Source organism: Phyllobates terribilis, unplaced genomic scaffold (genome assembly GCF_046119375.1).
Source record: "Phyllobates terribilis strain yellow unplaced genomic scaffold, ASM4611937v1 Scaffold_25__1_contigs__length_18738178, whole genome shotgun sequence".
Classification (NCBI taxonomy): domain Eukaryota; kingdom Metazoa; phylum Chordata; class Amphibia; order Anura; family Dendrobatidae; genus Phyllobates; species Phyllobates terribilis.
In genome coordinates, this window is record NW_027362785.1 from 2,025,112 (window position 1) to 2,053,079 (window position 27,968).

The window sequence follows — 27,968 nt, forward strand, 5'->3', positions numbered from 1 at the left end:
TAGTGGTGACTGTATAAATCTGTATGTAGTGAGCTCCCCCTAGTGGTGACTGTATAAATCTATATGTAGTGAGCTCCATCTAGTGGTGGCTGTATAAATCTGTATGTAGTGAGCTCCCTCTAGTGGTGACTGTATAAATCTATATGTAGTGAGCTCCATCTAGTGGTGGCTGTATAAATCTGTATGTAGTGCGCTCCCTCTAGTGGTGACTGTATAAATCTGTATGTAGTGAGCTCCATCTAGTGGTGGCTGTATAAATCTGTATGTAGTGCGCTCCCTCTAGTGGTGACTGTATAAATCTGTATGTAGTGAGCCCCCTCTAGTGGTGGGTGTATTAATCTTGTATGCAGTGAGCTCCCTCTAGTGGTGACTGTATAAATCTGTATGTAGTGCGCTCCCTCTAGTGGTGACTGTATAAATCTGTATGTAGTGAGCTCCCTCTAGTGGTGGCTGTATAAATCTGTATGTAGTGCGCTCCCTCTAGTGGTGACTGTATAAATCTGTATGTAGTGAGCTCCATCTAGTGGTGGCTGTATAAATCTGTATGTAGTGCGCTCCCTCTAGTGGTGACTGTATAAATCTGTATGTAGTGAGCTCCCTCTAGTGGTGGCTGTATAAATCTGTATGCAGTGAGCTCCCTCTAGTGGTGACTGTATAAATCTATATGTAGTGAGCTCCTTCTAGTGGTGGCTGTATAAATCTGTATGTAGTGAGCTCCCTCTAGTGGTGACTGTATAAATCTGTATGTAGTGAGCTCCCTCTAGTGGTGACTGTATAAATCTGTATGTAGTGAGCTCCTTCTAGTGGTGGCTGTATAAATCTGTATGTAGTGAGCTCCCTTCTAGTGGTGGCTGTATAAATCTGTATGTAGTGAGCTCCCTCTAGTGGTGGCTGTATAAATCTGTATGTAGTGAGCTCCCTCTAGTGGTGACTGTATAAATCTGTATGTAGTGAGCTCCCTCTAGTGGTGACTGTATAAATCTGTATGTAGTGAGCTCCCTCTAGTGGTGGCTGTATAAACCTGTATGTAGTGAGCTCCCTCTAGTGGTGACTGTATAAATCTGTATGTAGTGAGCTCCCTCTAGTGGTGACTGTATAAATCTGTATGTAGTGAGCTCCCTCTAGTGGTGGCTGTATAAATCTGTATGTAGTGAGCTCCCTCTAGTGGTGACTGTATAAATCTGTATGTAGTGAGCTCCCTCTAGTGGTGGCTGTATAAATCTGTATGTAGTGAGCTCCCTCTAGTGGTGGCTGTATAAATCTGTATGCAGTGAGCTCTCTCTAGTGGTGACTGTATAAATCTGTATGTAGTGAGCTCCCTCTAGTGGTGGCTGTATAAATCTGTATGTAGTGCGCTCCCTCTAGTGGTGACTGTATAAATCTATATGTAGTGAGCTCCATCTAGTGGTGGCTGTATAAATCTGTATGTAGTGCGCTCCCTCTAGTGGTGACTGTATAAATCTGTATGTAGTGAGCTCCATCTAGTGGTGGCTGTATAAATCTGTATGTAGTGCGCTCCCTCTAGTGGTGACTGTATAAATCTGTATGTAGTGAGCCCCCTCTAGTGGTGACTGTATAAATCTGTATGTAGTGAGCTCCCTCTAGTGGTGGCTGTATAAATCTGTATGCAGTGAGCTCCCTCTAGTGGTGACTGTATAAATCTATATGTAGTGAGCTCCTTCTAGTGGTGGCTGTATAAATCTGTATGTAGTGAGCTCCCTCTAGTGGTGACTGTATAAATCTGTATGTAGTGAGCTCCCTCTAGTGGTGACTGTATAAATCTGTATGTAGTGAGCTCCCTCTAGTGGTGACTGTATAAATCTGTATGTAGTGAGCTCCCTCTAGTGGTGACTGTATAAATCTGTATGTAGTGAGCTCCCTCTAGTGGTCGCTGTATAAACCTGTATGTAGTGAGCTCCCTCTAGTGGTGACTGTATAAATCTGTATGTAGTGAGCTCCCTCTAGTGGTGGCTGTATAAATCTGTATGTAGTGAGCTCCCTCTAGTGGTGGCTGTATAAATCTGTATGTAGTGAGCTCCCTTTAGTGGTGGCTGTATAAATCTGTATGTAGTGAGCTCTCCCTCTAGTGGTGGCTGTATAAATCTGTATGCAGTGAGCTCCCTCTAGTGGTGGCTGTATAAATCTGTATGCAGTGAGCTCTCCCTCTAGTGGTGGCTGTATAAATCTGTATGTAGTGAGCTCCCTCTAGTGGTGGCTGTATAAATCTGTATGTAGTGAGCTCTCCCTCTAGTGGTGGCTGTATAAATCTGTATGTAGTGAGCTCCCTCTAGTGGTGGCGGTATAAATCTGTATGTAGTGAGCTCCTCCTAGTGGTGGCTGTATAAATCTGTATGTAGTGAGCTCCCTCTAGTGGTGGCGGTATAAATCTGTATGTAGTGAGCTCTCCCTCTAGTGGTGGCTGTATAAATCTGTATGTAGTGAGCTCCCTCTAGTGGTGGCGGTATAAATCTGTATGTAGTGAGCTCCTCCTAGTGGTGGCTGTATAAATCTGTATGTAGTGAGCTCCCTCTAGTGGTGGCGGTATAAATCTGTATGTAGTGAGCTCCTCCTAGTGGTGGCTGTATAAATCTGTATGTAGTGAGCTCCCTCTAGTGGTGACTGTATAAATCTGTATGTAGTGAGCTCCCTCTAGTGGTGGCTGTATAAATCTGTATGTATTGAGCTCCCCCTAGTGGTGGCTGTATAAATCTGTATGTAGTGAGCTCCCCCTAGTGGTGGCTGTATAAATCTGTATGTGGTGAGCTCCCCCTAGTGGTGGCTGTATAAATCTGTATGTAGTGAGCTCACTCTAGTGGTGACTGTATAAATCTGTATGTAGTGAGCTCCCCCTAGTGGTGACTGTATAAATCTGTATGTAGTGAGCTTCCTCTAGTGGTGGCTGTATAAATCTGTATGTAGTGAGCTTCCTCTAGTGGTGGCTGTATAAATCTGTATGTAGTGAGCTCCTCCTAGTGGTGACTGTATAAATCTGTATGTAGTGAGCTCCTCCTAGTGGTGACTGTATAAATCTGTATGTAGTGAACTCCCTCTAGTGGTGACTGTATAAATCTGTATGTAGTGAGCTCCCTCTAGTGGTGACTGTATAAATCTGTATGTAGTGAACTCCCTCTAGTGGTGACTGTATAAATCTGTATGTAGTGAGCTCCTCCTAGTGGTGGCTGTATAAATCTGTATGTAGTGAGCTCCCTGTAGTGGTGGCTGTATAAATCTGTATGTAGTGAGCTCCCCCTAGTGGTGGCTGTATAAATCTGTATGTGGTGAGCTCCCCCTAGTGGTGGCTGTATAAATCTGTATGTAGTGAGCTCACTCTAGTGGTGGCTGTATAAATCTGTATGTAGTGAGCTCCCCCTAGTGGTGACTGTATAAATCTGTATGTAGTGAGCTCCCTCTAGTGGTGGCTGTATAAATCTGTATGTAGTGAGCTCCCCCTAGTGGTGACTGTATAAATCTGTATGTAGTGAGCTCCCTCTAGTGGTGGCTGTATAAATCTGTATGTAGTGAGCTCCCCCTAGTGGTGGCTGTATAAATCTGTATGTAGTGAGCTCCCCCTAGTGGTGGCTGTATAAATCTGTATGTAGTGAGCTCCCCCTAGTGGTGACTGTATAAATCTGTATGTAGTGAGCTCACTCTAGTGGTGGCTGTATAAATCTGTATGTAGTGAGCTCCCCCTAGTGGTGACTGTATAAATCTGTATGTAGTGAGCTCCCTCTAGTGGTGGCTGTATAAATCTGTATGTAGTGAGCTCCCCCTAGTGGTGACTGTATAAATCTGTATGTAGTGAGCTCACTCTAGTGGTGGCTGTATAAATCTGTATGTAGTGAGCTCCCCCTAGTGGTGACTGTATAAATCTGTATGTAGTGAGCTCCCTCTAGTGGTGGCTGTATAAATCTGTATGTAGTGAGCTCCCCCTAGTGGTGGCTGTATAAATCTGTATGTAGTGAGCTCCTCCTAGTGGTGGCTGTATAAATCTGTATGTAGTGAGCTACCTCTAGTGGTGACTGTATAAATCTGTATGTAGTGAGCTCCCTCTAGTGGTGGCTGTATAAATCTGTATGTAGTGAGCTCCCCCTAGTGGTGGCGGTATAAATCTGTATGTAGTGAGCTCCCCCTAGTGGTGGCTGTATAAATCTGTATGTGGTGAGCTCCCCCTAGTGGTGGCTGTATAAATCTGTATGTAGTGAGCTTCCCCTAGTGGTGGCTGTATAAACCTGTATGTAGTGAGTTCCCGCTAGTGGTGACTGTATAAATCTGTATGTAGTGAGCTCCCCCTAGTGGTAGCTGTATAAATCTGTATGTAGTGAGCCCCCTCTAGTGGTGACTGTATAAATCTGTATGTAGTGAGCTCCCTCTAGTGGTGGCTGTATAAATCTGTATGCAGTGAGCCCCCTCTAGTGGTGACTGTATAAATCTGTATGTAGTGAGCTCCCTGTAGTGGTGGCTGTATAAATCTGTATGTAGTGAGCTCCCTCTAGTGGTGGCTGTATAAATCTGTATGTAGTGAGCTCTCCCTAGTGGTGACTGTATAAATCTGTATGTAGTGAGCTCCCTCTAGTGGTGACTGTATAAATCTGTATGTAGTGAGCTCCCTCTAGTGGTGGCTGTATAAATCTGTATGTAGTGAGCTCCCTCTAGTGGTGGCTGTATAAATCTGTATGTAGTGAGCTCTCCCTAGTGGTGACTGTATAAATCTCTATGTAGTGCGCTCCCTCTAGTGGTGACTGTATAAATCTGTATATAGTGAGCTCCCTGTAGTGGTGGCTGTATAAATCTGTATGTAATGAGCTCCCTCTAGTGGTGGCTGTGTTAATCTGTATGTAGTGAGCTCCCTGTAGTGGTGGCTGTATAAATCTGTATGTAATGAGCTCCCTCTAGTGGTGGCTGTATAAATCTGTATGTAGTGAGCTCCCTCTAGTGGTGACTGTATAAATCTGTATGTAGTGAGCTCTCCCTAGTGGTGACTGTATAAATCTGTATGTAGTGAGCTCCCTCTAGTGGTGACTGTATAAATCTGTATGTAGTGAGCTCCCTCTAGTGGTGGCTGTATAAATCTGTATGTAGTGAGCTCCCTCTAGTGGTGGCTGTATAAATCTGTATGTAGTGAGCTCCCTCTAGTGGTGGCGGTATAAATCTGTATGTAGTGAGCTCCCTCTAGTGGTGGCTGTATAAATCTGTATGTAGTGAGCTCCCTCTAGTGGTGGCTGTTGGTATATGAGTGGATGTAGGTACATCCAGCTAAACTGCACATGCCCAAAACCTAGAAGTGTTCGGCACATGTAGTGGATTTAGAGCAGGCTTGTAATGATGTAATCCCACCTCACGCCAGGCTCTTCAGACGAAGCCCACCCACGGCTATTAACTCCATCACTCCTGTATCTCTTCATAAAGGAATCTGGGATTATATCCAGCAAGTTAGAGATAGCGTCCACGACCTGGAGAGACGGGTGCAGAAGGCCCGGGACAACGTGGAGGAGATCCTGGCCATCATGAAGACCTGGGTGCTGCCCATATTCGAAAGGAAAGATGGCAAGAGAGAGACTCTGCTTAACCTGGACGACCGAAGCGAACGGCTGGAGAAGAGATACAACCTCATCCGGGAATCTGGCACCAAAATCCACCAACTTGTGCAGGTATAGCGAGCTGAGCCGGGGCGGCGGGGGGCAGCAGTCGTGTGGTCGTGGCCGGCAGCCTATGGCTACAGGGGTCCTGTACAGCGAGGTCATCAAGGCTGACATTGTTGTGAGATCCGAGCAGACGGAGTTCAACTCTGCAGATCGGTCAGAAGATGAAGTTGTCCTGTAACTGGGGCCAATATACCAGCCCCAGTAACAGGGGAAAGGGAACGGCCTGGTATTGAGCTAGTTAAAAAAGAAGATATATAAAAGGGAAATCTCGGTAACATCCCTTTAAGAGAAAGGAAGCTGCTGCCATCTGATTATTCCCAGCAACTAGAAAAAATCATTAACAGGATTGGGAGGATATTAATTTGGCGGCCGCCCACCCTCCCGCCCGGCAGGAATATTCCAGGTGATTGTGTCATCAGGGGACTACGGGTGGCGCGGAGTGTAAAATTCAATTATCATCAACTCGCTCAGTGGAACGGTGTAAGAAACCATGATCTATAACGCAGCAGGTGCTGGAATAAAGCCATATAATAGTGTCCATCCCATATATATGACTCTGTGCAAAAGTTGTAGGCAGGCGTAGAAAAAATGCTGCAGAGTAAGACGCCTCCATTATCAGTATCTGGTGACGGCTTGTCGCCTTCATTATCTGTATCTGGTGACCGCCCGTCACCTCTGTCATCAGTATCTGGTGACCGCCCGTCACCTCTGTCATCAGTATCTGGTGACCGCCCGTCACCTCCATCATCAGTATCTGGTGACCGCCTGTCACCTCTGTCATCAGTATCTGGTGACCGCCCGTCACCTCCATCATCAGTATCTGTTGACCGCCTGTCACCTCTGTCATCAGTATCTGGTGACCGCCCGTCACCTCCATCATCAGTATCTGATGACCGCCTGTCACCTCTGTCATCAGTATCTGGTGACCGCCTGTCACCTCCATCATCTGTATCTGGTGACCGCCCGTCGCCTCCTTCATCAGTATCTGGTGACCGCCCGTCACCTCTGTCATCAGTATCTGGTGACCGCCCGTCGCCTCCATCATCAGTATCTGGTGACCGCCCGTCGCCTTCATCAACAGTATCTGGTGACTTCCCGTCACCTCTGTCATCAGTATCTGGTGACCGCCCGTCACCTCCATCATCAGTATCTGGTGACCGCCTGTCGCCTCCATCATCAGTATCTGGTGACCGCCCGTCACCTCTGTCATCAGTATCTGGTGACCGCCCGTCACCTCCATCATCAGTATCTGGTGACCGCCTGTCACCTCTGTCATCAGTATCTGGTGACCGCCCGTCACCTCCGTCATCAGTATCTGGTAACCGCGCGTCGCCTCCATCATCAGTATCTGGTGACCGCCCGTCGCCTCCATTATCAGTATCTGGTGACTGCCCGTCGCCTCCGTCATCAGTATCTGGTAACCGCCCGTCACCTCCATCATCAGTATCTGGTGACCGCCTGTCGCCTCCATCATCAGTATCTGGTGACCGCCCGTCACCTCCATCATCAGTATCTGGTGACCGCCTGTCACCTCTGTCATCAGTATCTGGTGACCGCCCGTCACCTCCGTCATCAGTATCTGGTAACCGCGCGTCGCCTCCATCATCAGTATCTGGTGACCGCCCGTCGCCTCCATTATCAGTATCTGGTGACTGCCCGTCGCCTCCGTCATCAGTATCTGGTAACCGCCCGTCACCTCCATCATCAGTATCTGGTGACCGCCTGTCGCCTCCATCATCAGTATCTGGTGACCGCCCGTCACCTCCATCATCAGTATCTGGTGACCGCCCGTCACCTCCATCATTAGTATCTGGTGACCGCCCGTCACCTCTGTCATCAGTATCTGGTGACCGCCCGTCACCTCCATCATCAGTATCTGGTGACCGCCCGTCACCTCTGTCATCAGTATCTGATGATCGCCCGTCACCTCCATCATCAGTATCTGGTGACCGCCCGTCCCCTCCATCATCAGTATCTGGTGACCGCCCGTCACCTCCGTCATCAGTATCTGGTGATCGCGCGTCACCTCCATCATCAGTATCTGGTGACTGCGCGTCGCCTCCATCATCAGTATCTGGTGACTGCCCGTCGCCTCCATTATCAGTATCTGGTGACTGCCCGTCGCCTCCGTCATCAGTATCTGGTAACCGCCCGTCACCTCCATCATCAGTATCTGGTGACCGCCTGTCGCCTCCATCATCAGTATCTGGTGACCGCCCGTCACCCCCATCATCAGTATCTGGTGACCGCCCGTCACCTCCATCATTAGTATCTGGTGACCGCCTGTCGCCTCCATCATCAGTATCTGGTGACCGCCCGTCACCTCTGTCATCAGTATCTGGTGACCGCCCGTCACCTCCATCATCAGTATCTGGTGACCGCCCGTCACCTCTGTCATCAGTATCTGATGATCGCCCGTCACCTCCATCATCAGTATCTGGTGACCACCCGTCCCCTCCATCATCAGTATCTGGTGACCGCCCGTCACCTCCGTCATCAGTATCTGGTGATCGCGCGTCACCTCCATCATCAGTATCTGGTGACTGCGCGTCGCCTCCATCATCAGTATCTGGTGACTGCCCGTCGCCTCCATTATCAGTATCTGGTGACTGCCCGTCGCCTCCGTCATCAGTATCTGGTAACCGCCCGTCACCTCCATCATCAGTATCTGGTGACCGCCTGTCGCCTCCATCATCAGTATCTGGTGACCGCCCGTCACCTCCATCATCAGTATCTGGTGACCGCCCGTCACCTCCATCATTAGTATCTGGTGACCGCCTGTCGCCTCCATCATCAGTATCTGGTGACCGCCCGTCACCTCCATCATCAGTATCTGGTGACCGCCCGTCACCTCCATCATCAGTATCTGGTGACCGCCTGTCGCCTCCGTCATCAGTATCTGGTAACCGCCAGTCACCTCTGTCATCAGTATCTGATGATCGCCCGTCACCTCCATCATCAGTATCTGGTGACCGCCCGTCCCCTACATCATCAGTATCTGGTGACCGCCCGTCACCTCCGTCATCAGTATCTGGTGATCGCGCGTCACCTCCATCATCAGTATCTGGTGACGGCTTGTCGCCTCCATTATCAGTATCTGGTGACCGCCCGTCGCCTCCATCATCAGTATCTGGTGACCGCCCATCGCCTCCATCATCAGTATCTGCTGACCGCCCGTCACCTCCATCATCAGTATCTGGTGACCGCCTGTCGCCTCCATCATCAGTATCTGGTGACTGCCCGTCACCTCCATCATCAGTATCTGATGATCGCCCTTCGCCTCCATCATCAGTATCTGGTGACCGCCCGTCACCTCCATCATCAGTATCTGGTGACCGCCCGTCACCTCCGTCATCAGTATCTGGTGACCGCCCGTCGCCTCCTTCATCAGTATCTGGTGACCGCCCGTCGCCTCCATCATCAGTATCTGGTGACCGCCCATCGCCTCCATCATCAGTATCTGCTGACCGCCCGTCACCTCCATCATCAGTATCTGGTGACCGCCTGTCGCCTCCATCATCAGTATCTGGTGACTGCCCGTCACCTCCATCATCAGTATCTGATGATCGCCCTTCGCCTCCATCATCAGTATCTGGTGACCGCCCGTCACCTCCATCATCAGTATCTGGTGACCGCCCGTCACCTCCGTCATCAGTATCTGGTGACCGCCCGTCGCCTCCTTCATCAGTATCTGGTGACCGCCCGTCGCCTCCATCATCAGTATCTGGTGACCGCCCGTCGCCTCCTTCATCAGTATCTGATGATCGCCCTTCGCCTCCATCATCAGTATCTGGTGATCGCCCTTCACCTCCATCATCAGTATCTGGTGACCGCCCGTCGCCTCCTTCATCAGTATCTGGTGACCGCCCGTCGCCTCCATCATCAGTATCTGGTGACTGCCCGTCGCCTCCATTATCAGTATCTGGTGACTGCCCGTCGCCTCCATTATCAGTATCTGATGCCCCAGTCCTCTATATGATCTGATGCACAGTATACGTTGCTTTCTCTTGCAGGAGAACCTGCTGCTCTTCTCCGCAGACCGCGGCTCGGAGGTGTGGGCCGCGTACGTGGATTACATCGATGACATGCTTCTCGATGGCTTCTTTACTGCTATTGAATGCTCCCTGAAGTTCATCCTGGATAACATGGGTACGGTGGGCTCAGCTGGGATTGTATTATGCATGGGTACGGTGGGCTCAGTTGGGATTGTATTATGCATGGGTACGGTGGGCTCAGCTGGGATTGTATTATGCATGGGTACGGTGGGCTCAGTTGGGATTGTATTATGCATGGGTACGGTGGGCTCAGCTGGGATTGTATTATGCATGGGTACGGTGGGCTCAGTTGGGATTGTATTATGCATGGGTACGGTGGGCTCAGTTGGGATTGTATTATGCATGGGTACGGTGGGCTCAGCTGGGATTGTATTATGCATGGGTACGGTGGGCTCAGTTGGGATTGTATTATGCATGGGTACGGTGGGCTCAGTTGGGATTGTATTATGCATGGGTACGGTGGGCTCAGTTGGGATTGTATTATGCATGGGTACGGTGGGCTCAGCTGGGATTGTATTATGCATGGGTACGGTGGGCTCAGTTGGGATTGTATTATGCATGGGTACGGTGGGCTCAGTTGGGATTGTATTATGCATGGGTACGGTGGGCTCAGTTGGGATTGTATTATGCATGGGTACGGTGGGCTCAGTTGGGATTGTATTATGCATGGGTACGGTGAGCTCAGTTGGGATTGTATTATGCATGGGTACGGCGGGCTCAGTTGGGATTGTATTATGCATGGGTACGGTGGGCTCAGTTGGGATTGTATTATGCATGGGTACGGTGGGCTCAGTTGGGATTGTATTATGCATGGGTACGGTGGGCTCAGTTGGGATTGTATTATGCATGGGTACGGCGGGCTCAGTTGGGATTGTATTATGCATGGGTACGGCGGGCTCAGTTGGGATTGTATTATGCATGGGTACGGTGGGCTCAGTTGGGATTGTATTATGCATGGGTACGGTGGGCTCAGTTGGGATTGTATTATGCATGGGTACGGTGGGCTCAGCTGGGATTGTATTATGCATGGGTACGGTGAGCTCAGTTGGGATTGTATTATGCATGGGTACGGCGGGCTCAGTTGGGATTGTATTATGCATGGGTACGGTGGGCTCAGTTGGGATTGTATTATGCATGGGTACGGTGGGCTCAGTTGGGATTGTATTATGCATGGGTACGGTGGGCTCAGTTGGGATTGTATTATGCATGGGTACGGTGAGCTCAGTTGGGATTGTATTATGCATGGGTACGGTGGGCTCAGTTGGGATTGTATTATGCATGGGTACGGTGGGCTCAGCTGGGATTGTATTATGCATGGGTACGGTGGGCTCAGTTGGGATTGTATTATGCATGGGTACGGTGGGCTCAGCTGGGATTGTATTATGCATGGGTACGGTGGGCTCAGCTGGGATTGTATTATGCATGGGTACGGTGAGCTCAGTTGGGATTGTATTATGCATGGGTACGGTGAGCTCAGTTGGGATTGTATTATGCATGGGTACGGTGAGCTCAGTTGGGATTGTATTATGCATTGGTACGGTGGGCTCAGTTGGGATTGTATTATGCGTGGGTACGGTGGGCTCAGCTGGGATTGTATTATGCATGGGTACGGTGGGCTCAGTTAGGATTGTATTATGCATGGGTACGGTGGGCTCAGTTAGGATTGTATTATGCATGGGTACGGTGGGCTCAGTTGGGATTGTATTATGCATGGGTACAGTGGGCTCAGCTGGGATTGTCTTATGCATGGGTACGGTGGGCTCAGCTGGGATTGTATTATGCATGGGTACGGTGGGCTCAGCTGGGATTGTATTATGCATGGGTACGGTGGGCTCAGCTGGGATTGTATTATGCATGGGTACGGTGGGCTCAGTTGGGATTGTATTATGCATGGGTACGGTGAGCTCAGTTGGGATTGTATTATGCATGGGTACGGTGGGCTCAGTTAGGATTGTATTATGCATGGGTACGGTGGGCTCAGTTGGGATTGTATTATGCATGGGTACGGTGAGCTCAGTTGGGATTGTATTATGCATGGGTACGGTGGGCTCAGTTAGGATTGTATTATGCATGGGTACGGTGGGCTCAGTTGGGATTGTATTATGCATGGGTACGGTGGGCTCAGCTGGGATTGTATTATGCATGGGTACGGTGGGCTCAGTTGGGATTGTATTATGCATGGGTACGGTGGGCTCAGCTGGGATTGTATTATGCATGGGTACGGTGGGCTCAGTTGGGATTGTATTATGCATGGGTACGGTGGGCTCAGCTGGGATTGTATTATGCATGGGTACGGTGGGCTCAGTTGGGATTGTATTATGCATAGGTACGGTGGGCTCAGCTGGGATTGTATTATGCATGGGTACGGTGGGCTCAGCTGGGATTGTATTATGCATGGGTACGGTGGGCTCAGCTGGGATTGTATTATGCATGGGTACGGTGGGCTCAGTTGGGATTGTATTATGCATGGGTACGGTGAGCTCAGTTGGGATTGTATTATGCATGGGTACGGTGGGCTCAGTTGGGATTGTATTATGCGTGGGTACGGTGGGCTCAGCTGGGATTGTATTATGCATGGGTACGGTGCGCTCAGTTGGGATTGTATTATGCATGGGTACGGTGGGCTCAGCTGGGATTGTATTATGCATGGGTACGGTGGGCTCAGCTGGGATTGTATTATGCATGGGTACGGTGGGCTCAGCTGGGATTGTATTATGCATGGGTACGGTGGGCTCAGTTGGGATTGTATTATGCATGGGTACGGTGGGCTCAGTTGGGATTGTATTATGCATGGGTACGGTGGGCTCAGCTGGGATTGTATTATGCATGGGTACGGTGGGCTCAGTTGGGATTGTATTATGCATGGGTACGGTGGGCTCAGCTGGGATTGTATTATGCATGGGTACGGTGGGCTCAGTTGGGATTGTATTATGCATGGGTACGGTGGGCTCAGTTGGGATTGTATTATGCATGGGTACGGTGGGCTCAGTTGGGATTGTATTATGCATGGGTACGGTGGGCTCAGCTGGGATTGTATTATGCATGGGTACGGTGGGCTCAGCTGGGATTGTATTATGCATGGGTACGGTAGGCTCAGTTGGGATTGTATTATGCATGGGTACGGTGGGCTCAGCTGGGATTGTATTATGCATGGGTACGGTAGGCTCAGTTGGGATTGTATTATGCATGGGTACGGTGGGCTCAGCTGGGATTGTATTATGCATGGGTACGGTAGGCTCAGTTGGGATTGTATTATGCATGGGTACGGTGGGCTCAGCTGGGATTGTATTATGCATGGGTACGGTGGGCTCAGTTGGGATTGTATTATGCATGGGTACGGTGGGCTCAGCTGGGATTGTATTATGCATGGGTACGGTGGGCTCAGCTGGGATTGTATTATGCATGGGTATGGTGGGCTCAGCCTGGATTGTATTATGCATGGGTACGGTGGGCTCAGTTGGGATTGTATTATGCATGGGTACGGTGGGCTCAGTTGGGATTGTATTATGCATGGGTACGGTGGGCTCAGTTGGGATTGTATTATGCATGGGTACGGTGGGCTCAGCTGGGATTGTATTATGCATGGGTACGGTGGGCTCAGCTGGGATTGTATTATGCATGGGTACGGTGGGCTCAGCTGGGATTGTATTATGCATGGGTACGGTGGGCTCAGTTGGGATTGTATTATGCATGGGTACGGTGGGCTCAGTTGGGATTGTATTATGCATGGGTACGGTGGGCTCAGTTGGGATTGTATTATGCATGGGTACGGTGGGCTCAGTTGGGATTGTATTATGCATGGGTACGGTGGGCTCAGTTGGGATTGTATTATGCATGGGTACGGTGGGCTCAGCTGGGATTGTATTATGCATGGGTACGGTGGGCTCAGTTAGGATTGTATTATGCATGGGTACGGTGGGCTCAGTTGGGATTGTATTATGCATGGGTACGGTGGGCTCAGTTGGGATTGTATTATGCATGGGTACGGTGGGCTCAGCTGGGATTGTATTATGCATGGGTACGGTGGGCTCAGCTGGGATTGTATTATGCATGGGTATGGTGGGCTCAGCCTGGATTGTATTATGCATGGGTACGGTGGGCTCAGTTGGGATTGTATTATGCATGGGTACGGTGGGCTCAGTTGGGATTGTATTATGCATGGGTACGGTGGGCTCAGTTGGGATTGTATTATGCATGGGTACGGTGGGCTCAGCTGGGATTGTATTATGCATGGGTACGGTGGGCTCAGCTGGGATTGTATTATGCATGGGTACGGTGGGCTCAGCTGGGATTGTATTATGCATGGGTACGGTGGGCTCAGTTGGGATTGTATTATGCATGGGTACGGTGGGCTCAGTTGGGATTGTATTATGCATGGGTACGGTGGGCTCAGTTGGGATTGTATTATGCATGGGTACGGTGGGCTCAGTTGGGATTGTATTATGCATGGGTACGGTGGGCTCAGTTGGGATTGTATTATGCATGGGTACGGTGGGCTCAGCTGGGATTGTATTATGCATGGGTACGGTGGGCTCAGTTAGGATTGTATTATGCATGGGTACGGTGGGCTCAGTTAGGATTGTATTATGCATGGGTACGGTGGGCTCAGTTGGGATTGTATTATGCATGGGTACGGTGGGCTCAGCTGGGATTGTCTTATGCATGGGTACGGTGGGCTCAGCTGGGATTGTATTATGCATGGGTACGGTGGGCTCAGCTGGGATTGTATTATGCATGGGTACGGTGGGCTCAGCTGGGATTGTATTATGCATGGGTACGGTGGGCTCAGTTGGGATTGTATTATGCATGGGTACGGTGAGCTCAGTTGGGATTGTATTATGCATGGGTACGGTGGGCTCAGTTAGGATTGTATTATGCATGGGTACGGTGGGCTCAGTTGGGATTGTATTATGCATGGGTACGGTGGGCTCAGCTGGGATTGTATTATGCATGGGTACGGTGGGCTCAGTTGGGATTGTATTATGCATGGGTACGGTGGGCTCAGCTGGGATTGTATTATGCATGGGTACGGTGGGCTCAGTTGGGATTGTATTATGCATGGGTACGGTGGGCTCAGCTGGGATTGTATTATGCATGGGTACGGTGGGCTCAGTTGGGATTGTATTATGCATAGGTACGGTGGGCTCAGCTGGGATTGTATTATGCATGGGTACGGTGGGCTCAGCTGGGATTGTATTATGCATGGGTACGGTGGGCTCAGCTGGGATTGTATTATGCATGGGTACGGTGGGCTCAGTTGGGATTGTATTATGCATGGGTACGGTGGGCTCAGTTGGGATTGTATTATGCATGGGTACGGTGGGCTCAGTTGGGATTGTATTATGCATGGGTACGGTGGGCTCAGTTGGGATTGTATTATGCATGGGTACGGTGGGCTCAGTTGGGATTGTATTATGCATGGGTACGGTGGGCTCAGTTGGGATTGTATTATGCATGGGTACGGTGGGCTCAGTTGGGATTGTATTATGCATGGGTACGGTGGGCTCAGTTGGGATTGTATTATGCATGGGTACGGTGGGCTCAGTTGGGATTGTATTATGCATGGGTACGGTGGGCTCAGTTGGGATTGTATTATGCATGGGTACGGTGGGCTCAGTTGGGATTGTATTATGCATGGGTACGGTGGGCTCAGTTGGGATTGTATTATGCATGGGTACGGTGGGCTCAGCTGGGATTGTATTATGCATGGGTACGGTGGGCTCAGCTGGGATTGTATTATGCATGGGTACGGTGGGCTCAGCTGGGATTGTATTATGCATGGGTACGGTGGGCTCAGCTGGGATTGTATTATGCATGGGTACGGCGGGCTCAGCTGGGATTGTATTATGCATGGGTACGGTGGGCTCAGTTGGGATTGTATTATGCATGGGTACGGCGGGCTCAGTTGGGATTGTATTATGCATGGGTACGGTGGGCTCAGTTGGGATTGTATTATGCATGGGTACGGTGGGCTCAGCTGGGATTGTATTATGCGTGGGTACGGTGGGCTCAGTTGGGATTGTATTACGGTTGGTGTCCTCACCAGATCTTCCTGTGGCTTATCCCTGAAGGCTGCCGTCAGTGTCTGATCACTTTGGGATCCCACATTTCTATGTAACCTTTATTCTATCAGTTTCTTATAATATTGGGGGGTTATGGAGGCGCAGATACATTTTTGACTGTGAGAGAAACTTACAGAACCTTCAGAATCCGGCGTGCTAGACTGTCAGGTGATACCGGCCGCCGGTCTTCTCCGTCACCTCCACCCTTCTCCTTTTCCTCACAGACACCAAGGCCGGCCTCTCCCCCTTATTCGAGGTGCAGCTGGACCTTGTCGTCCCAGACATGGTTTTCCGACCATCTTTGGATTTTGGAACCAGCGACGGCCTGTACGACACAATAGAAGGCCTCATCAACGACGTCTACAAGACGTCCTCCTTGGTGCCTCGGCTCTCGCGGACCAGCACCTTCCCTAATTACCAGGCCGACATGGAAGACATGGCCGACCTGGCAGACATGAGGAACCTCCTCATGGAAAACGTCCAAAACATAATGACCACATGCTCTGAATATCGAAACTCCTTCGACCAGTTCGCCTACCTGTACGTGGACGACCGCAAGGAGTTCATGCGCCAGTTCCTGCTGTACGGACATGTACTGACCCCAGAAGAGATCGAAGCTCATGCCGAGGACGGGGTCCCGGAGACGCCACCCACCTTACTGCAGTTCAGAGATCAGATAGACTCATACGAGAAAATCTACGAGGAAGTCACAAAGATGGAGCCAGTCAACGTGTTCGATTGTTGGATGAAGGTGGACGCTCAGCCCTTCAAGTCAGCCCTTCTCAATGTGATCAAGAGATGGAGCCTGATGTTCAAGCAGCATCTTATCGACCATGTAACCTACAGGTGAGACCACCCGCACAGGGGGATATAGAGGAGGGGTCTGTGCTGCCATATTTCCAACAGGTGAGACCATCCGCACAGGGGGATATAGAGGAGGGGTCCATGCCGCCATATAACCAATAGGTGAGACCACCCGCACAGGGGGATATAGAGGAGGGGTCCATGCCGCCATATTTCCAACAGGTGAGACCATCCGCACAGGGGGATATAGAGGAGGGGTCCATGCCGCCATATTGCCAACAGATGAGACCATCCGCACGGGGGCGGGGATATAGAGGAGGGGTCTGTGCTGCCATATAACCAACAGGTGAGACCATCCGCACGAGGGGGGGATATAGAGGAGGGGGTCTGTGCTGCCATATAACCAACAGGTGAGACCATCCGCACAGGGGGATATAGAGGAGGGGTCCATTTCGCCATATAACCAACAGGTGAGACCATCCTCACGGGAGGATATAGAGGAGGGGTCTGCGCTGCCATATAACCAACAGGCTTGACCATTCGCACAGGGGGGGGGGATATAGAGGAGAGGTCTGCACTGCTATATAACCAACAGGCGTGACCATCCGCACAGGGGGGGGATATAGAGGAGGGGTCTGCGCTGCCATATAACCAACAGTCGAGACCATCCACACGGGGGGATATAGAGGAGGGGTCTGCGCTGCCATATAACCAACAGGTGTGACCATTCGCACAGGGGGGGGGGATATAGAGGAGAGGTCTGCACTGCTATATAACCAACAGGCGTGACCATCCGCACAGGGGGGGGATATAGAGGAGGGGTCTGCGCTGCCATATAACCAACAGTCGAGACCATCCACACGGGGGGATATAGAGGAGGGGTCTGTGCTGCCATATAACCAACAGGTGAGACCATCCGCACGAGGGGGGGATATAGAGGAGGGGGTCTGTGCTGCCATATAACCAACAGGTGAGACCATCCGCACAGGGGGATATAGAGGAGGGGTCCATGCCGCCATATAACCAACAGGTGAGACCACCCTCACGGGAGGATATAGAGGAGGGGTCTGCGCTGCCATATAACCAACAGGCTTGACCATTCGCACAGGGGGGGGGGATATAGAGGAGGGGTCTGCACTGCTATATAACCAACAGGCGAGACCATCCACACGGGGGGATATAGAGGAGGGGTCTGCGCTGCCATATACCCAACAGTCGAGACCATCCACACGGGGGGATATAGAGGAGGGGTCTGCGTTGCCATATAACCAACAGGTGTGACCATCCGCACAGGGGGGGGGTATAGAGGAGAGGTCTGCACTGCTATATAACCAACAGGTGTGACCATCCGCACAGGGGGGGGATATAGAGGAGAGGTCTGCACTGCTATATAACCAACAGGCGTGACCATCCGCACAGGGGGGGGATATAGAGGAGGGGTCTGCGCTGCCATATAACCAACAGGCGAGACCATCCACACGGGGGGATATAGAGGAGAGGTCTGCACTGCTATATAACCAACAGGCGAGACCATCCACACAAGGGGATATAGAGGAGGGGTCTGCGCTGCCATATACCCAACAGTCGAGACCATCCACACGGGGGGATATAGAGGAGGGGTCTGCGTTGCCATATAACCAACAGGTGAGACCATCCGCACAGGGGGATATAGAGGAGGGGTCCATGCCGCCATATAACTAACAGGTGAGACCATCCGCACAGGGGGATATAGAGGAGGGGTACATGCCGCAATATAACCAACAGGTGAGACCATCCGCACAGGGGGATATAGAGGAGGGGTATGCACCTCCATATAACCAACAGGCGAGACCATCCGCATGGGGGGTATAGAGGAGGGGTCCGCACCACAACATAACTGGTGAGATGCTCCACACGGGGGAATATAAAGGCGGGGTCTGCACCTCAATATTACAGGTTTATCATGTCCTCACTTCAAACTGTCCTCTTCCTCAGTTTGGCCGATCTGGAGGAGTTCATCAAGGTGGCGGAGCGGGGGCTGGGCAAGCAGCTGAAGGAAGGAGACTACCAGGGCCTGGTGGAAATCATGGGGCAATTAATGGCCGTGAAGGAGCGTCAGAGCAGTGCCGATGAGCTGTTCGAGCCCTTGAAGCAGACAATCGAGCTCCTGAAGGTGTACGAGCAGGAACTGTCCGACGAGGTCTACAAGCAGCTGGAGGTGAGTCCAGGGTCTTCTGCGGAGATGAAATAGTATCTGCGGGTCTCTGCACGTCACAGCTGTGATATCCGGGCTACAGAATCCGTCCGTCAATTGGAAAGGTACAAAATGCATCCAGAACAGGGAGTAAAGTCTCGCACAAAGCGTGGGGTGTTTCTTAGAGGGCTTTTCCATTTTGCGAGAACTTACACCCAGTTAGGCTTCCACTCAGGTCCATCTTAGGTCTGAACACAGATTGTTCTGGACAGCTCAACATTAGCTTCAGCAGTAGTGGCCTTGTAATAGTTCACTTACCCAGGAGCATCACATCCTGCCTCTGCACCCTGAGTGATCTGTCCTCTATCAGGTGGGTTTCCTCAACTGTGTCTTGAGTGATCACTTCTGTCAGGTGGGCGACCTCTCCTATGTCCGGAAGGATCTGTCCTCTGTCAGGTGGGCGACCTCTCCTGTGTCCGGAAGGATCTGTCCTCTGTCAGGTGGGCGACCTCTCCTGTGTCCTGAGTGATCACCTCTGTCAGGTGGGCGACCTCTCCTGTGTCCTGAGTGATCACCTCTGTCAGGTGGGCGACCTCTCCTGTGTCCGGAAGGATCTGTCCTCTGTCAGGTGGGCGACCTCTCCTGTGTCCGGAAGGATCTGTCCTCTGTCAGGTGGGCGACCTCTCCTGTGTCCTGAGTGATCACCTCTGTCAGGTGGGCGACCTCTTCTGTGTCCTGAGTGATCTGTCCTCTGTCAGGTGAGTGTCCTCTCCTGTGTCCTGAGTGATCTGTCCTCTGTCAGGTGGGTTTCCTCTCCTGTGTCCTGAGTGATCCGTCCTCTGTCAGGTAGGCATCCTCTTCTGTGTCCTGAGTGATCTGTCCTCTGTCAGGTGGGTGTCCTCTTCTGTGTCCTGAGTGATCTGTCCTCTGTCAGGTGGGTGTCCTCTCCTGTGTCCTGAGTGATCTGTGCTCTGTCAGGTGGGTGTCCTCTTCTGTGTCCGGAGTGATCTATCCTCTGTCAGGTGGGTGTCCTCTTCTGTGTCCGGAGTGATCTATCCTCTGTCAGGTGGGCGTCCTCTCCTGTGTCCTGAGTGATCCGTCCTCTGTCAGGTGGGTTTCCTCTCCTGTGTCCTGAGTGATCCGTCCTCTGTCAGGTGGGTGTCCTCTTCTGTGTCCTGAGTGATCTGTCCTCTGTCAGGTGGGTGTCCTCTCCTGTGTCCTGAGTGATATGTGCTCTGTCAGGTGGGCGACCTCTCCTGTGTCCGGAAGGATCTGTCCTCTGTCAGGTGGGCGACCTCTCCTGTGTCCTGAGTGATCACCTCTGTCAGGTGGACGACCTCTTCTGTGTCCTGTGTGATCTGTCCTCTGTCAGGTGGGCGCCCTCTCCTGTGTCCTGAATGATCTGTTCCCTGTTAGGTTGGTGTCCTCTCCTGTATCCGGAGGGATCTGTTCCCTGTCAGGTAGGCATCCTCTCCTGTATCCTGAGTAATCTGTCCTCTGTCAGGTGGGCGACCTCTCCTGTGTCATGAGTAATCTGTCCTGTCAGGTGGGCGACCTCTCTTGTGTCCTGTGTCAGGTGGGCGTCCTTTCCTGTATGCGGAGGGATCTGTCCTCTGTCAGGTAGGCGACCACTCCTGTATCCGGAGTGATCTGTTATCTGTCAGGTGGGCGTCCTCTCCTGTGTCCTGAGTGATCTGTTCCCTGTCAGGTGGGTGTCCTCTCCTGTGTCCGGAGGGATCTGTCCTATGTCAGGTAGGCATCCTCTCCTGTATCCTGAGTAATCTGTCCTCTGTCAAGTGGGTGTCCTCTCCCGTGTCCTGAGTGATCTGTCCTCTGTCAGGTGGGCGACCTCTCCTGTGTCCTGAGTGATCTGTCCTCTGTCAGGTGGGCGACCACTCCTGTATTCGGAGTGATCTGTCCTGTCATGTGGGCGACCTCTCTTGTGTCCTGTGTCAGGTGGGTGTCCTCTCCTGTATCCGGAGGGATCTGTCCTCTGTCAGGTAGGCATCCTCTCCTGTGTCCTGAGTGATCTGTCATCTGTCAGATGGGTGTCCTCTCCTGTATCCGGAGGGATCTGTTCCCTGTCAGGTAGGCATCCTCTCCTGTATCCTAAGTGATCTGTCCTCTGTCAGGTGGGTGTCCTCTTCTGTGTCCTGAGTGATCTGTCATCTGTCAGGTGGGTGTCCTCTCCTGTATCCGGAGGGATCTGTCCTCTGTCAGGTGGGTGTCCTCTCCTGTGTCCTGAGTGATCTGTCATCTGTCAGGTGGGTGTCCTCTCCTGTATCCGGAGGGATCTGTCCTCTGTCAGGTGGGTGTCCTCTCCTGTGTCCTGAGTGATCTGTCATCTGTCAGGTGAGTGTCCTCTCCTGTATCCTGAGTAATCTGTCCTCTGTTAGGTGGGTGTCCTCTCCTGTGTCCTGAGTGATCTGTCCTCTGTCAGGTGGGTGAGCTCTCCTGTATCCGGAGGGATCTGTTCCCTGTCAGGTAGGCATCCTCTCCTGTATCCTGAGTAATCTGTCCTCTGTCAGGTAGGCATCCTCTCCTGTATCCTGAGTAATCTGTCCTCTGTCAGGTGGGTGTCCTCTCCTGTGTCCTGAGTGATCTGTCATCTGTCAGGTGGGTGTCCTCTCCTGTATCCGGAGGGATCTGTTCCCTGTCAGGTAGGCATCCTCTCCTGTATCCAGAGTAATCTGTCCTCTGTCAGGTGGGTGACCTCTCCTGTGTCCTGAGTGATCTGTCATCTGTCAGGTGGGTGTCTTCTCCTGTATCCGGAGGGATCTGTTCCCTGTCAGGTAGGCATCCTCTCCTGTATCCTGAGTAATCTGTCCTCTCCTGTGTCCTGAGTGATCTGTCCTCTGACAGGTGGGTGACCTCTCCTGTGTCCTGAGTAATCTGTCCTCTGTTAGGTGGGCGACCACTCCTGTATCCGGAGTAATCTGTCCTGTCAGGTGGGCGACCTCTCTTGTGTCCTGTGTCAGGTGTGCATCCTCTCCTGTATCCGGAGGGATCTGTTCTCTGTCAGGTAGGCATCCTCTCCTGTGTCCTGAGCGATCTGTCATCTGTCAGGTGGGTGACCTCTCCTGTGTCCGGAGGGATCTGTCCTCTGTCTGGTTGTCTTGTGACCTCTGTAATGTTTTTCCTATTTCCTATTTTTTTGATAGGAACTTCCGGAGAAGTGGAACAACATAAAGAAGATGGCCGTCACCGTGAAGCAACAAGTGGCTCCGCTGCAGGCCAACGAGGTGACTCTTCTCCGCAGGAACTGCGCGACCTTCGATGTGGAGCAGCACAACTTCCGTGAGCATTTCCGCAAGGAGGCCCCATTCAGGTGACGTCTGCAACATGAGAGCATCTGACGCTTCCAGATCGTCTATTTTCACTTCCGACATGTGGATCCAGGTGGAGCGATCTCTAGTCCAGTGATCTGCACCTGGGGGCATGCTGAGAGTTGTAGTTTAGCACCAGTTGGACACCACTGCTCTAATGGGGAGCATCCCATATGTTTTTTTCCTTACGGTCTCCACTTCTTTTCCCAGATTTGACAGCATCTCTCCGTACCAGACCCTGGATCTCAAACACATGGAAATCAAGAAAATGGAGGCCACCATGGCGTCAATCTACGAGTCGGCGGCATTGTTTGAAGTAGGCGTCCCAGACTACAAGCAGTTGAGGCAGTGCCGGAAGGAAGTATGTCTGCTGAAGGAGCTGTGGGACATGGCCTCCCTGGTCACCTCCAGCATGGACGACTGGCAGACAACCCGCTGGAGAGAGATCAATGTGGACAACATGGACATGGAGTGCAAGAGGTTTGCCAAGGACATCCGAAATCTGGACAAGGAGATGCGGGCGTGGGACGCGTTCAGCGGCCTGGACAACAAGGTGAAGAACATTCTGACATCTCTACGGGCCGTGGCCGAGCTACAGAACCCAGCCATCCGTGAGAGACACTGGAGCCAGCTCATGCAAGCCACCGGCGTCCGCTTCACCATGGGCGAAGACACCACCCTGGCCGACCTGCTGAAGCTCAACCTCCATAACTTTGAGGAGGACGTGCGCGGCATCGTAGACAAAGCTGTGAAGGAGATGGGCATGGAGAAGATGCTAAAGGAGCTGGACAGCACATGGAGCACGATGAACTTCCAGTACGAGCCACATCCCCGGACCAGCGTGCCGCTGATCAAGTCAGATGAAGAGCTGATCGAGACCCTGGAGGACAACCAGGTCCAGCTCCAGAACCTGATGACCTCCAAGTACATTGCCTTCTTCCTGGAAGAAGTCTCTGGCTGGCAGAAGAAGCTGTCCACCGCCGACTCCGTCATCTCCATCTGGTTTGAGGTTCAGCGAACTTGGTCCCATCTGGAGAGCATCTTCATTGGCTCCGATGACATCCGAGCACAGCTGCCCGAGGTGAAGAGTCATGTAGTGTTTACCACTCTTCATGGTCTTCTGCAATAGTCCAATCTTCTTTGCCACTCAATTTTTTGTGGTTATCGCAGCTTGCTGTCAGTGAATCAAAATATATCCAGGAAGATTAACTAAAACGTTTGATATTTTCCAGGACTCCAAGAGATTTGAAGGCATCGACAGGGACTTTAAAGAGTTGGCCGAAGACGCCAACCGGACCCCGAATGTGGTGGAGGCCACCAACAAGCCTGGACTATATGACAAACTGGAGGATATCCAGGGAAGGTAACAATGAATAATTATGCCAGACAGAAAAAGGATGACATAGTAATACATTCAGGTCTCTGCTCTTTTCCTCCACCATGCTTTACATTGCAGGTCTGTTTGTTCAGATTGGCTTCAGTGTATAATCCCAGGTTTAGCGGGATAAGGCTCATTATTGATTGATTGAGATACTGTCCCTCAGGTTATCTTTATGTGAGAAAGCTTTGGCCGAATACCTGGACACCAAGAGGCTCGCCTTCCCCAGGTTCTACTTCATATCCTCCGCGGATCTACTGGATATCCTGTCTAACGGAACCAACCCGCAACTCGTGAGTGATAATCCTCTGTACATCCCACCAGCAGAATAGTGAGCGCAGCTCTGGGTATAATACAGGAAGTAACTCAGGATCAGTAATGTAATGTATGTACACAGTGACTGCACCAGCAGAATAGTGAGTGCAGCTCTGGAGTATAATACAGGATGTAACTCAGGATCAGTAATGTAATGTATGTACACAGTGACTGCACCAGCAGAATAGTGAGTGCAGCTCTGGAGTATAATACAGGATGTATCTCAGGATCAGTATTGTAATGTATGTACACAGTGACTGCACCAGCAGAATAGTGAGTGCAGCTCTGGAGTATAATACAGGATGTAACTCAGGATCAGTAATGTAATGTATGTACACAGTGACTGCACCAGCAGAATAGTGAGCGCAGCTCTGGGTATAATACAGGAAGTAACTCAGGATCAGTAATGTAATGTATATACACAGTGACTGCAACAGCAGAATAGTGAGTGCAGCTCTGGAGTATAATACAGGATGTAACTCAGGATCAGTAATGAAATGTATGTACACAGTGACTGCACCAGCAGAATAGTGAGTGCAGCTCTGGAGGATAATACAGGATGTAACTCAGGATCAGTAATGAAATGTATGTACACAGTGACTGCACCAGCAGAATAGTGAGTGCAGCTCTGGAGTATAATACAGGATGTAACTCAGGATCAGTAATGTATGTACAGAGTGACTGCACCAGCAGAATAGTGAGTGCAGCTCTGGGGTATAATACAGGATGTAACTCAGGATCAGTAATGTAATGTATGTACACAGTGACTGCACCAGCAGAATAGTGAGTGCAGCTCTGGAGTATAATACAGGATGTAACTCAGGATCAGTAATGTATGTACAGAGTGACTGCACCAGCAGAATAGTGAGTGCAGCTCTGGGGTATAATACAGGATGTAACTCAGGATCAGTAATGTAATGTATGTACACAGTGACTGCACCAGCAGAATAGTGAGTGCAGCTCTGGAGTATAATACAGGAGGTAACTCAGGATCAGTAATGTAATGTATGTACACAGTGACTGCACCAGCAGAATAGTGAGTGCAGCTCTGGAGTATAATACAGGATGTAACTCAGGATCAGTAATGTAATGTATGTACACAGTGACTGCACCAGCAGAATAGTGAGTGCAGCTCTGGGTATAATACAGGAAGTAACTCAGGATCAGTAATGTAATGTATGTACACAGTGACTGCACCAGCAGAATAGTGAGTGCAGCTCTGGAGTATAATACAGGATGTAACTCAGGATCAGTAATGTAATGTATGTACACAGTGACTGCACCAGCAGAATAGTGAGTGCAGCTCTGGGTATAATACAGGAAGTAACTCAGGATCAGTAATGTAATGTATGTACACAGTGACTGCACCAGCAGAATAGTGAGTGCAGATCTGGAGTATAATACAGGATGTAACTCAGGATCAGTAATGTAATGTATATACACAGTGACTGCACCAGCAGAATAGTGAGTGCAGCTCTGGAGTATAATACAGGAGGTAACTCAGGATCAGTAATGTAATGTATGTACACAGTGACTGCACCAGCAGAATAGTGAGTGCAGCTCTGGAGTATAATACAGGAGGTAACTCAGGATCAGTAATGTAATGTATGTACACAGTGACTGCACCAGCAGAATAGTGAGTGCAGCTCTGGAGTATAATATAGGAAGTAACTCAGGATCAGTAATGTAATGTATGTACACAGTGACTGCACCAGCAGAATAGTGAGTGCAGCTCTGGAGTATAATACAGGATGTAACTCAGGGTCAGTAATGTAATATATGTACACAGTGACTGCACCAGCAGAATAGTGAGTGCAGCTCTGGAGTATAATACAGGATGTAACTCAGGATCAGTAATGTAATGTATGTACACAGTGACTGCACCAGCAGAATAGTGAGTGCAGCTCTGGGGTATAATACAGGATGTAACTCAGGATCAGTAATGTAATGTATGTACACAGTGACTGCACCAGCAGAATAGTGAGTGCAGCTCTGGACTATAATACAGGATGTAACTCAGGATCAGTAATGTAATGTATATACACAGTGACTGCACCAGCAGAATAGTGAGTGCAGCTCTGGAGTATAATACAGGAGATAACTCAGGATCAGTAATGTAATGTATGTACACAGTGACTGCACCAGCAGAATAGTGAGTGCAGCTCTGGAGTATAATACAGGAGGTAACTCAGGATCAGTAATGTAATGTATATACACAGTGACTGCACCAGCAGAATAGTGAGTGCAGCTCTGGAGTATAATACAGGATGTAACTCAGGGTCAGTAATGTAATATATGTACACAGTGACTACACCAGCAGAATAGTGAGTGCAGCTCTGGAGTATAATACAGGCTGTAACTCAGGATCAGTAATGTAATGTATGTACACAGTGACTGCACCAGCAGAATAGTGAGTGCAGCTCTGGAGTATAATACAGGATGTAACTCAGGATCAGTAATGTAATATATGTACACAGTGACTGCACCAGCAGAATAGTGAGTGCAGCTCTGGAGTATAATACAGGAGGTAACTCAGGATCAGTAATGTAATGTATGTACATAGTGACTGCACCAGCAGAATAGTGAGTGCAGCTCTGGAGTATAATACAGGATGTAACTCAGGATCAGTAATGTAATGTATGTACACAGTGACTGCACCAGCAGAATAGTGAGTGCAGCTCTGGAGTATAATACAGGAGGTAACTCAGGATCAGTAATGTAATGTATGTACACAGTGACTGCACCAGCAGAATAGTGAGTGCAGCTCTGGAGTATAATACAGGAGGTAACTCAGGATCAGTAATGTAATGTATGTACACAGTGACTGCACCAGTAGAATAGTGAATACAGCTCTGGAGTATAATACAGGAGGTAACTCAGGATCAGTAATGTAATGTATGTACACAGTGACTGCACCAGCAGAATAGTGAATACAGCTCTGGAGTATAATACAGGAGGTAACTCAGGATCAGTAATGTATGTACACAGTGACTGTACCAGCAGAATAGTGAGTGCAGCTCTGGAGTATAATACAAGAGGTAACTCAGGATCAGTAATGTAATGTATGTACACAGTGACTGCACCAGCAGAATAGTGAATACAGCTCTGGAGTATAATACAGGAGGTAACTCAGGATCAGTAATGTAATGTATATACACAGTGACTGCATCAGCAGAATAGTGAGTGCAGCTCTGGAGTATAATACAGGATGTAACTCAAGATCAGTAATGTAATGTATGTACACAGTGACTGCACCAGCAGAATAGTGAGTGCAGCTCTGGAGTATAATACAGGAGGTAACTCAGGATCAGTAATGTAATGTATGTACACAGTGACTGCACCAGTAGAATAGTGAATACAGCTCTGGAGTATAATACAGGAGGTAACTCAGGATCAGTAATGTAATGTATGTACACAGTGACTGCACCAGCAGAATAGTGAGTGCAGCTCTGGAGTATAATACAGGAGGTAACTCAGGATCAGTAATGTAATGTATGTACACAGTGACTGCACCAGTAGAATAGTGAATACAGCTCTGGAGTATAATACAGGATGTAACTCAGGATCAGTAATGTAATGTATGTACACAGTGACTGCACCAGCAGAATAGTGAATACAGCTCTGGAGTATAATACAGGAGGTAACTCAGGATCAGTAATATAATGTATGTACACAGTGACTGCACCAGCAGAATAGTGAGTGCAGCTCTGGAGTATAATACAGGAGGTAACTCAGGATCAGTAATGTAATGTATGTACACAGTGACTGCACCAGCAGAATAGTGAGCGCAGCTCTGGAGTATAATACAGGATGTAACTCAGGATCAGTAATGTAATGTATGTACACAGTGACTGCACCAGCAGAATAGTGAGTGCAGCTCTGGAGTATAATACAGGAGGTAACTCAGGATCAGTAATGTAATGTATGTACACAGTGACTGCACCAGCAGAATAGTGAGTGCAGCTCTGGAGTATAATACAGGATGTAACTCAGTATCAGTAATGTAATGTATGTACACAGTGACTGCACCAGCAGAATAGTGAGTGCAGCTCTGGAGTATAATACAGGAGGTAACTCAGGATCAGTAATGTAATGTATGTACACAGTGACTGCACCAGCAGAATAGTGAGTGCAGCTCTGGAGTATAATACAGGAGGTAACTCAGGATCAGTAATGTAATGTATGTACACAGTGACTGCACCAGCAGAATAGT

The 27,968-nt window shown here is 49.9% G+C and overlaps 1 protein-coding gene across 2 annotated transcripts in view; it reads left to right on the top strand.

The window, feature by feature from the left end:
- The window catches only part of DNAH9 (dynein axonemal heavy chain 9), a 430,601-nt gene that overhangs the window by 109,908 nt on the left and 292,725 nt on the right, over window positions 1-27,968 (top strand). The window contains exons 1-8 of one of the 2 annotated variants that reach the window (XM_073660251.1): window positions 5,409-5,648; window positions 9,656-9,791; window positions 15,984-16,605; window positions 18,538-18,760; window positions 21,898-22,064; window positions 22,273-23,143; window positions 23,295-23,425; window positions 23,607-23,733. The exons of the other annotated variant lie outside the window; for it this stretch is intronic. Coding sequence (XP_073516352.1) covers window positions 5,505-5,648; window positions 9,656-9,791; window positions 15,984-16,605; window positions 18,538-18,760; window positions 21,898-22,064; window positions 22,273-23,143; window positions 23,295-23,425; window positions 23,607-23,733 — 2,421 coding nt within the window. The 5' untranslated portion in view covers window positions 5,409-5,504. Of the gene's footprint in view, window positions 1-5,408; window positions 5,649-9,655; window positions 9,792-15,983; window positions 16,606-18,537; window positions 18,761-21,897; window positions 22,065-22,272; window positions 23,144-23,294; window positions 23,426-23,606; window positions 23,734-27,968 lie in introns of those variants that run through there. 2 annotated transcript variants of the gene reach the window in all.